The 11,812-nt window shown below is 36.5% G+C and overlaps 1 protein-coding gene across 3 annotated transcripts in view; it reads right to left on the reverse strand.

Moving 5' to 3' along the window:
• The window catches only part of anapc1 (anaphase promoting complex subunit 1), a 58,205-nt gene that overhangs the window by 8,138 nt on the left and 38,255 nt on the right, over positions 1-11,812 (reverse strand). For 2 of the 3 annotated variants that reach the window (XM_024297032.2, XM_024297030.2), the window contains exons 39-48: positions 10,633-10,711; positions 10,479-10,553; positions 10,082-10,134; positions 9,839-9,992; positions 9,551-9,747; positions 4,969-5,055; positions 2,903-3,020; positions 754-831; positions 604-671; positions 293-431 (exon numbers count right to left, since the gene is read on the reverse strand). In XM_024297032.2, coding sequence (XP_024152800.1) covers positions 293-431; positions 604-671; positions 754-831; positions 2,903-3,020; positions 4,969-5,055; positions 9,551-9,747; positions 9,839-9,992; positions 10,082-10,134; positions 10,479-10,553; positions 10,633-10,711 — 1,048 coding nt within the window. The remainder of the gene's footprint in view (positions 1-292; positions 432-603; positions 672-753; positions 832-2,902; positions 3,021-4,968; positions 5,056-9,550; positions 9,748-9,838; positions 9,993-10,081; positions 10,135-10,478; positions 10,554-10,632; positions 10,712-11,812) is intronic. The other variant, XM_024297031.2, reaches the window with a different exon arrangement.

Below are 11,812 nucleotides of genomic sequence, written 5' to 3' on the forward strand. Positions count from 1 at the left end.
ACTTAATTCCTATACATATTTACTCACCAACTTAATTATACCTACAAACTTATACTAGCTTACCTACCTATTTGGACTTAATAACTTCTATTTATTCTTTCCAATTCTATTCTGTCCTTAAAATATAATGAAAGTATGGCCTGATAAATCAAAGAGGTTCTAATACTGAAGAACAAATTCCCTTTCCCAGCAGAGAATTGAGTTCAGAGAATTCAGCAGATACTACATTCAGTGGAGGCCTCATCTCAAAGCCGACCGGCGTTCTCAGACGGATCCGCTCCACAGAGCTTACCTTAAAAGCCCTGACTCCAGAGTTCAAGTGGTTGATGGCCGTGGCCAGGAGGCTCTTCCAGCCCTGAGGGTCATCTTTGTAGGGCAGCTGACCGGCCCGAAGTTTGACGTACAAAACTCCATCTCTTGACAGGATCGATCTAAAGGAAACATTAGATCAATAGTTGGAGATATTCTATGTAAATTCAAGGAACTAGCAGAAGACATCAGGATGTTAAAAAAAACAAAATTGTACGATGTTGCAGGTGTGTATATAAATGCCAACAGAAAAACAAACCACAACAATTGTCTAAGACTGTTGTTTTGACTCACTTCAGATGTTGTGTTTCTTTGCTGAGGTCTACTGACAGTTCCCAGTAGCGTGGGCCCTTCACCTTCACCTACGGAGGACAATGCATTAACACTGTTAGGCCGCTCTTCTCATCGGGTTTGGGTGCTGCACAGAACTGGACTCGGATTTACCCGCTTTAAAAGATGCAGCTCAGGAAGCAGGGTGGGAGCCATCAGCTCCACGGTTGTTTCTTTGTACCACTTTGTGTCCTAAAACCAGAAAAAACTGCATCTTAATCACATGTGACGCACATGAGCCATGTCCACACTGTCGATACTGAGCACGACAAAAACCTATTGTTACCAATTCCACTTGACAGAACAAAACAACACAACATGAGACCAAATAAATAATTTAACATGATGATAAAATAAACAATTTTTCTGACTCCTACACAAAAACTAAAATGATGGTAAACAGAATCAAGCTGGGCCATCTGCTGAGAGTTAAATGAAAGCCTGAATTCCAGCAGGAACATCAACCTTCAAGCATCTTTCATGAGTGAAGAGTAAATTCAGCGGCATTTCAAAGTAAGAGCATCCTTTTACTGTCCTTAGTTTATACAAGTGTCAAAGTCAAGGCCCGGGGGCCAGATCCGGCCCTCCAGATCATTTTATTTTATTGTTATTAATGGTCCAATGTTATCTTGCGCTTATATCTATCTTGTATAATTTGGACAAAATATCTTTTAATGGAGAGTAAAATATTGAAAGTTATTTAAGGTTTAATATGATTAATTCTGGAATAATATTCTTGCCTTTTTATTATTCATGTTAAAAAGTTATGGCTTTAAAAATTCGCATTCTGCTAGCTTTGTGGAGTATTTCAGCATTTGATACAATTTTTTAGGCTATTTTGGAGTCTAGCTAATATTGTAGCTACATGCTAAGCTGTTTTGGATAAATTAGGCTTTTTTTGTTTTTAAAGTCGTTTTGAAGCTTAGTTATTATTTCAGCTACATGCTAGCTGTTTTGGCTAATTTAGGCCTTTTTTTTTGCCTTTGAGGCTGTTTTGGAGTTTAGCTAATATTTCAGCTACATGTTAGCTATTTTGGCCAATTTAGGCTTTTTTCAAATTTTTTAGGCTGTTTTGGAGTAAGCCAATATTTACACGTTAGTTTTTTTGGGGTAATTTAGTTTAATAATAGTATTTTGAAGTTTAGCAATTTTTCAGCAATATTTTAGCTGTTTTGGCTAACCTAGGTTTTTTTCTTTAAGTTTTTTAGGCTAATTTGGTATTTAGCTAATATTTTAGCTGACTATCAGCTTCAGCATTTTCAACGTTCAGGTTCGGTGATTTTAGCTAGCATTTTCAGAGGTCAAAATCAGCTTACAGCATTCACACTAGCATAATCACAGGTAATGCTATGAATCTAGTTCATAATTATGTTAAAAAGTTATGGTTTTAAAGTTTAAAAAATTTGGTTATAGAGTGTTCAATAAATGGCCCATGACCCAATGTGTGTTCTGGATTTCCCCCCCTGGTGCGAATGAGTTTGACACTCCTGCTCTAAAAGAATTGAAACGAGTTAAATGTTGTGTTCCAAATTAAAAATCACATTTGCACACAGTTCAATTGCATGTCAACTCTTAAACTATAAAGACAGAATAGGGTGAACAATTAGTTTTCAAAACAAGACTCAGCAAATGTGCTTAATAATGAGATGACGCATAATTCTAAGTGGAGGCTGGAAACTGGCAGCTCAAATGCTTGAACTTTATGAAACAGTTTCCCTAAAAATGATTTAAATGTCTGAAATTTTATAGCTTACTTTGAAGGGCATTCCCACTTCCTCCTATTTAAAACAATAGCTTCACTTATATACATATAATGTATTTTCCAAAGAACAGAGGTGTTGCTGATTCACTTCCTGTTCAAACATAGTGCCTTAAATTGACTATCCTTCTTTAAAAATAGATTTAAAATATTCATGTTTGCAATAGTAGAGCATTTCTAGAATCAATAAAAGCTGTTAATCTACACAACAAAACTTTTAAACTTCCAAATTCAATACTTCACAAGAATACAGACAAACAATGATAAGAAAGATCACTTTTTCAAAATAGTTTTGCATCAAATAGATTTCATGAATGAACAAAAGCATAAGCATGCAAAACCATTACATTTGCATAATAAAAAGATAAAACTTGCTTAAGCTATTCTGTGCAAATTTATAAAGAGTGTCAGAACATAAAAAGTTGTCTAAATGCAGGTTTATCACACATTTAGAAACAAATTATTAAAGTTCGTTCTTTCTTCCTTTTTAAGGTAAACACTTACCTTATAGGTGACTTCCAAGAGGACATAGCAAGGCTTTAAGGAGTCCACGTCCACAGGAACCAGCAGGCGAGGCTCAGCAGCCAGAACAGCCAGGTGCCTCAGGGCCTGCAGGTGGTAACTGCAGCAGCAACAACTTTTCACTTTACTTTTAGGCAACAATCACAGTCTGCATCCATAAAATAACTGTAAACTAATGGTAGTAATATACCTGTTCAATATTGTTCTATTTATCCAATAAGTTTTTAAACTAGAGTAAAATTAGCTCATTCGCTTATTCTTAAAATGTCTGTTTTTATTGTTTTTTCCTGACAAAATGTTAACTTTTGAGGAAGCAGGTTAGTTGAACAACAAAAACAAATATCAATTTTGTGCAGACTTAATTAAAATTAGGGCTGTCAATGTTAGTACATTAACACATGCAATAAAAGTTAAAAAAAAAATTATAATAAACGACGACTAACCGACTATTAAAATAGTCGACAACTAATTTAATAGTCAATTAGTCGTTACTTTATATTATATGGAGTCAGAGTGTAGTAAAATTGAAAGTTGTAATGGCATTCTGCTAGCTTTTTGGACTATTTTGGCATTTATTAAGGTTTGTAGGCTTTTTTGGAGTTTATTTAATATTTCAGCTACATGTTAACTACTTTGGCTAATTTAGGATTTATTCAGTTTTTAGGCTATTTTGGAGTTTAGCTAATATTTCAGCTGCATGCTAGCTATTTTGGCTAACTTTGGCTGTTTTTCAGTTTTTTAGGCTAATTTGGCATCTAACTAATATTTTAGCTATTTCAGCGTTTTCAGCTATCATCTTCAGCATTTTTAGCTATCAATTTCAGCATCTTCAGCTATCAGCACTAGAATCTTTAGCGGCCAAATTCAGCTTACAGCATCCAAACTAGCATTATCGCAGGTAATGCTATTTATCAACTTTTTAGTTAGTTTAAAGCTAATGATGCTAAGATGTGTTCTTTACATCCAGTTTGCGCATGACCCGATTAGTCGAATAAACAGAATAAATAATCGGTTATTAGTCGACGATCAAAATATTCGTTTGTGGCAGCAATACTATGTTTGACGTTGTGAGTGAAGTCATCTTGACCCCACAAGACAGCGTGCTGAACTTTTTTTTCTCAATGGCAGACATGAAATCCTGTCCATATTTGTCACCAATGTAAGGCTTGGGTCATCTGGACCCCAATAGATACAACGAGGGTTATAACATGCTCACTTACAAAAGAAATAAATACCTAACCGATTTTCAGTACTTTATTCCATCGCTTTTTCACTCGATTTGACTTGTGGTGCGGCCCGTAGTCACGGTAACATAAAAACAAGCAGCTGAAGCGGCGCAGACCTTGTGATCTTTAAGCTGATCGTCCCGATAGATTAAATAAAGCATTTAGAGAAATAGTTCACCTATAACCGCTTGTTTTTGTTCAGATGATGACGCAAACGTTTGTTTTGAAGCAGCCGAACAGTGATATTGAACGCTTGCGCATTCAAACTCAGCAGCCAATCAGAATCGAGTATTCACCCAGACCATGGTAGAAGTTCATCTTAAAGAAGTTTAAGTGCAGAAACGTCATTTTTGTTTCTTATGACTTTACATCAGTACCTTAGGGTTATTTTGGAGTAATGCTGCAGATATAAAAGTCTTTAAAGTTCTGCTTTTCTTACTGTTGATGTGCTTTTGTACACACAAAATACACACTTAATATCTGAGTTAACACTTTATAAATGTTAAAATTTCAGACACTAAAAAGGAATGAAAATATTTATTTTCTGGCCTATTTGTGTTCAAAAGGCACATATTGTCATCGAAAATGTACTTATTAAAACATTTGGATTAATCATGATTAATCACAATCCAAAAGTGTAATACATTTTTTAATTGATTGAGTTATTCAGCCTCAAAAGTTGGAAATTCACTAAAAGGCCCAACAATGATGTGTGACTTGCATGCTTCACTTTCAGGATAAATCTGGCATATTAGCAGCAATGAAATGATATTTTGTAAAATGTGTTTTTATTGTTAGTGTGCATTTTACTGTTGGCCTCACCGGTTGTCTGTGCTGTGAGCAGGAAAATGGGGGTACAAGGCACACAGGAGGGCGGCGATGGCAGAGTTAGAGGTGCTCAGAGTGTACCTTCAAAAAAAGAAACACAAAAGCAATCATTATTCAGACACACAATTTACCCACAGCCACCACAAAAGACGTCAGTAAATGCACACACTTCCATTTCCCTCTGGAAATATTGTGTTCTTCACAAAACTATCTTCCCAAAGTTAAACACTTTAAACACAGTTCTGCGAGTTAAATGACATGTGTGCAATCTGGACTGTGTCAAAGGCCAGAGCAGAAGCTCTTAAACATAATAGCTGACAGCTGAATGAGTACTTGGACTAATAGGGTGATTATAATAATGTTGGGTCAAACAATGAAGGCTGCCTGTGCCTGGAAGGTTACCGATGAGACCACTTGACAGTCGCTTGCAGCACAAGATGTTGCCCTTCAATTTAATGACTGGCCGTGTCATGTTTGATGTGTTTAAGAACATTTAATTCCTTCAGCGTGTATTTACAGTCGCCACCGGTAACTGTTGTTACAGAAAGTGACTGCTGAGGGAATGTGGCAAAAATCACAAATATTAATGACTAATTTGAAGCTGCAAGGTACGAATGGCGCCTTTAAACGGCAAAGCACTGATATGTTCTTCGATTTTTTTGGTATTTTTGGAGCTAAGCAGATCTCAAAGACTCTCTCCAATGAAAATTGTGTTTTTATGCAGCTTTTTTTCTCATAATAAAGAACAAGAATATAATAATTTAAAGTTAAAACATTGTTTTTCCTAAACGCATTGGATCAGGAGCAGATGAAAACCAGTGGTTTGGAAAAGCTCTGGTTTGTGCCACAATAACAATCATAAAGTCTCCCTGCTCTGCTACAATTATAATGCATCAACTTAAAGACAAATAGATCCATTAATGTCTTCACTTTCCCTCATCTGAGCAGCCTTCTGGCTCAAAATTGTTCAGCTGCACAGCTCATACTTGCATAATTTTTTTTTTTACTACGTTAGCTTGTTATGTGAGCTATCGCGAGAGAATGTAAACCAAAGGGATGATGGGAACTTCTGCATTAAAAACGGATGAACTCCTGCGGCATTGCAGAAGATATTTGTTTTAAAAACAGACACAGGTTTTTGGATTTTGGCTAAAAGGGCCATAATGGTAAATAAAATACCATTGGGAATTAATTTACAATAGAAAAAACACAGTTGGAGTGGGACTTTAGGAATTAATTTGGTAGAAGTATACAAGTCTATAGTTCTTTCAAAACAAAAGTAAAAGGTTTTAAAAACTGATCTCTTTAATGGCTGCAAATCAATAAAAAAGTAACATTTTTGGAAGAAGCAGGTTCATAAAAACCTTCCCTATTAGTTTCTTCCATGACAAAACTTTACAGGTTTACAAAATGATTTTAAAAAGTGTCGTTTTTAAAATATTGCAATTTCAACAACTTATTTTAAGAGAGAAAATATCCTTACGTACAGCAAAAAAGTAACTTTTCAATTCTGTTTCTGTTTATTTTTAATCGTTTCATGAAGAAAATCACATCACAATAACATATTCAGCACATTACATAAGTTCATTCATCTTCATGAATGGAAACGAGCAGTGAGAGGAATAACATTCTTATTTTATTTTTTGCTCCCATATATCTTAAAGAAAAGATTTAGGAAAATATTTTTGATGGCCTTTACCGCCTGCTGACACACTACCTACACATTACATATTCCTTAAGTTTGTTCTTTACGAATATGATTTTTAAATAAAAATATATTAATGTAACTTTTCTGAATTTCCTGTTGAGCACTCCAAACTTTAACCCCAACAAAAGAAAAACATGTATGATATTTTTAACTTTGAGCCTTCCTAATAAAGTTTGGGACTTTTACTAAATCTTAAAATTTCGGCAATCGTGACCTAATAAATAACTTATTTGAATAACTTTTTTCTGCAGTAAACGTAATGGCATTAATTAATTTTTTAAGTTTTACCCCGCACTTTAACACAATAAGTGAAATAACATTCTCAACGCATTACAGGATGAATAGTACTTAACGTTCTACCAAATAAACTAATGAAATACAATAAAAAATTGTAATTTTTGTAAAAAAAAAAAGTTTTGATCGTCTGTAAATGCTGATCTGGATTGTGTATCTTTGAAAAATGTTTAAATAAATGTAGATTTCCTTTCAGTTTCCTTTAAAAAAGGAGCAAAGTAAGAAGAAGAAGGAAGGGTGAAAGAAAGATGGAAAAAAACAGGAACTACAAGTTGGAGATTAGCGATGGAAAACAGGTGAGGGAATGAAAGAGAAAAAAGATGAATGGCAGCAGTGAGGTGATAACAGTAAAATGTGCTGAAGGGAAGTATGAATCAAAAATTTGAATGCTGAAAAAAGAGAAACTGAATGACCGATAATGCAAGGCGGAGAACGGAGGAAGATGAAGCAGTGGGACGTCCCCAAGGTTTGACCTTTCACCTCAGCGGACATACTCGGGTTTTTATGTTATTTGATTCGGCTAAAAACTTGCAGCTGGCAAGTCTAAAATAAAAAGTGACCTCATTCAAATCAAAAGCTCGATCTGATTATGGTCGTAGGTGGAGACGCATCGGTGATATGTAATGAGAGAGTGGAAGCTCTTGTTTCTTTTTCAATAAACACATCTCAGTCAATGGTTTGAGAAGCCTGGTTTCTATGTGTATGTGTGCATGAATGCTGTGTATTTATGTGACTAACACACAGCATATGTGTGTGTTTATGTGGTACCTGGTCCCTCCCAGAAGCAAATCTAGTGGGCGTGTTTTTGTTTGTACTTAGATGTGCACAGTTCTTGGCCTCACTAAATGCCTCTGGCGTGTGTTTCTGTGACAGGCTCCAAATGGAATATAATTAAACTGGTGACACGGGTCGATGACATTTGAAATCCACATTAGCAATTACCTCAGGCAGTGGCAACAAAAAATATCAGGCCACAAGTGTCAAATTTAAGGGAAACCTTCAGATAACCTCAGGAGTTTGGAATGTGTAATCCTCTTGTTGTGAGATTTTAGTCAACAAGGTGAAAGAAGAAGATCGGCATAAAAGAAATACAGTAACAGTGCTTTCACAATCTGTTTTTTTTCCCTTTATGTCCAAAAACAATGAAAGGCAAAAGATTTAAGGATACAGACTTCACCTACAAACATCCCCAAAAAAATACTCAGTTTTTATGAGGAAATTTGACTTAATTTTGAGCTTCATTTATCACATTTCTTGTCAGTAAACACAACCAGAATTAAAGCTATTTTAAGTTACAATCCACTGGATTATAAAGCAGATTTTTTATATTTTTGAACAAATTCAAGGATTTAAAGTGGTTTTAATATACAGTAGGGGTCACTTAATTAGCTCAGATTGGGTTTTGTTGATTATATTTATGAATTTGTGGCTCAAATCCACCAGAAATAGTAAATTAACCATTTTTTTCATGAATACTTTACACTTTGTACTGCATTTGCTGCATTGACATGATCCTATGGTGTAGGATGTCTTTTATTTTGAAAGGAAGTTATGTGAAGCACTGTAAAAAATTATAATATTTTTTTAAAAAAGTTATTTTCTCTTCATGTTTATATTTTATTTATGCCAAAAAACAATAGTTTATTTAAATGCATCATGTTAGTAGCAAAAACATAAAAATAAATCAGCATCTTATTTGTCTAAAGGATGAGAGAAGACTTTTTTGGCTCCTCCTGGGTCTTGGTTGGTGAGAAATCAACCCGAATAGCTCTTGAAGGCCCAATCAGAATCCTTCATTTAGCCATCCAAACGGAGAGTTATGAAAAAAATTGTGTCTTATATTCCGGACGTCAGTTTCGTTTGATGATGTCACCAATTATCGTCAGTCCGTTAGCATTAGGGCGGAGCTTCCAGGAAGAATGAAGAATTCAGATGGACCCCTGGCCTAAACCATCATCTTTAATCCGATGCTCCCTGGCCAAGGGCACACTCCCTCGGCCGAACTGAAACAAATCTGCTGAAAGTGCGATAAGCAGAGCCGGTTGTCATGGAAACCTACATTTCTCCCCTCTTTGAGACCCTCTAGATTTCAATGCTTCCTTCAAAACTCCCTCCAAGTGGCCGTCAAGCACGACGACAGATGGATGGTGCAAGGCCGGACCTTTTGTCTTTATGTATCGATGTTGATTGTATGTACTTATACTTCTGTCGTTCTACTATGACACAGATTGAAGATGTTTGATTTTTGACATATTCTGCCCTCCCACGTGTGTCTCTTTATTGGCAATTAGCGCCACCAGAATTGCTGTTGCCCACCTCTGGGAAACGTGTCTTTGTATGTGTTGCCCTTCCACCACCAGTTGCCCCTAGTGTGGTTAATAAAGTTTATCTATAAAATCTAAATCAAGCTCCAGCGTTCTTTTTTCCACAACATTTCAGCCATGTGAAGAAAGAACTGTCGAATGATCCTACCTGTCCAATCCTACCTTCTAATCTGCTGTTTTCTTGTGTTTGCTTAACTAATATGGACCTATTCAAAACACACGTGAAACCCGATAAGGGCTTTTGCCTCACCTGCCTCCTCCGAGGAAAAGCAAACCGAGGGACATGTGATGAGCCATGTGGAAGCCGTAGTTCATCTCGCCTCCGGTGCGCTTGTGGAGGAAGCGGCACAGCTGCAGCACCTTCAGGTCTCCGGTTCCGGCCATTATCATGGACATGGCCAGGAGGACCATGGATAGGCCCGTTTGCAGGTTGTAGTAACTGGTCTGCTGGAGAAGTCAGAGCATGTTTGGACAGGCAGGGGAAGAAATAACACATATAAGCATCTGTTGTGGAGATTTAAACGAGGAAATCACTCACAGTGCCAACAGGAGCCGTCCCAGCAAAGGACATGATCTTCATGAAGGTCTTGGCAAACTCATAGAGGCAATCAAAGGCATCCGAATTGGCAGAACCGGCAAAGCGTAGACCTAAAGCCATGCAGGCTCCAGCCGTGATGTAGTCTTGAGCTTGGCTGATGCAAACAAATAAAATGTCTTTAGTGAAGAAGAGGGAAAATTAAAGAGAGATAAAGACGTTAAGTATTTAAGCTTAATCACTCACGTCATTGCATCCATGTTAATGTCCTCTGATGGGTCGATATTTTCCCTGATTATCTAGAAACAAAAAGGAAAAACAGGTGACAAGTTTCAGCTGCTGCTGCATTGCTAAACTGTGTCAGTGAGAATATGTATTAGCATAAGCAAAAGAACAGTTAATGTTTGGAAAAAATATTCCAGTACTATTAAAAATTGAAAATCACGCTTTTATTTAAATAATAAAGTTTGATGTAATTATTAGTGAAATTGATAGCTAAAAAGACTGAAGCTTTTAGCTTAAAAAAACGCTAAAGCTGATAGCAAGCTAAAATGTTAGCTAAATGCCAAATTAGCCTAAGACACAAAAAAACAAAAAAAAAAATTAAAACTACAAACTTGTTTCTGGGTGTGTATTTCCTCACCTGGGGTATGTTACTCTTGACCCATTCGGTATTGGGAAGGATTTCATCCCACATGATAATACATCGAGCAAGAGTCTGAAGAAAGACAAAAGAAAAAGATGCACATGATTAAAAAAAAAAAAAGAAACAAACAAACAGCAAAAGGCACACCGACCCTCAACAGCAGAAACTCTGGCTTAATGAAGTCCAGCAGGAACCAAGTATCTGGAGGTTTCAGCCAATCAGCAATCGACCTGCGGGACAGAACCAGAACCGAAGGATGTGTTAATATCTTCCTTCAACACCTCCAAAAAGAGGAAAGCGTCAGATGATTCTAGGAGGAATCAGGAAGTTCTTGACTGTGGAGTGTTTTGTGGTGGAGGTTATGATGCTCTGATGTCCACATGAGGATAAACAGCAAAACTCACATTCATGATACTTATTGTAAATAATATAAAAGTCAGCATTTGTACATGAACATAATTGAGTGCAAAAAATATTTTTTAAAGAAAAGTTGAAAAAGATAATTTATAAATTAGACATAAAAAGTATATGTTACTTTTAGAGTAGTGCCTCAATGATTATGGTTATTAAAGCACATTACTACATTTCATAAATGATAAAAACATTATTTTTGTTCCTCTCTAACGCTCGATAGAATCTTACAAACACTTCTCCGCCCTGTTAACATGTTCTCAGACATCTGTTGTCAAACAGCAGGGCCACCCTGGAGATGTTCAGGAAATTCTTGTTTGTGAAATAAGATGCCAGCTTCCACATCAAGGAAGAGGAGGATGTTTGCATGTAAGCAACCCACAGATGTGAAGGTTTAGCTAGTTGATTGTACTGCTAACGAGTAGGGGTGAGAGTCTTGAGGCACCTCACGATACAATTTGATTATAATTCAGGAGGCAGCGATTTGAGGATGAAATGATGAAGAAAGCAGCTTTCAGTTATTGTCCGAGTTTCTATTAAACGAGAAGTTATTGTGAAGTCTGATTCACACGTTGATGCTATCCTGTCGGCTTTCACGACTGCTTTTGTGTCGGTATATAGTGCTGAAAGGATTTTGTATGTCAGCTTTAACATATGGAGCCCTCATTCTCTTTCTTTAGGATAATCAATGTATTTTTTTTTATTGCAGCAGAACTTGTCATGCCAGCAGCACCTGAACAGTTTCTACCTTCCTCCACCCTTGGATTTTACTAATTTGCTGTGTTACCTACAGAACAGAACTTCTTACACCCCGCATGACTTTTATCCAAAGCCAATTGACCATCGACTCTGAAGTCAGGCGGTTGTATGACGCGAGCATCAAGGTCAGCCATGCTTGTGTCCTCTTCAAAAAGTAAAAC

Source organism: Oryzias melastigma, linkage group LG15 (genome assembly GCF_002922805.2).
Source record: "Oryzias melastigma strain HK-1 linkage group LG15, ASM292280v2, whole genome shotgun sequence".
In the NCBI taxonomy this organism is placed as follows: domain Eukaryota; kingdom Metazoa; phylum Chordata; class Actinopteri; order Beloniformes; family Adrianichthyidae; genus Oryzias; species Oryzias melastigma.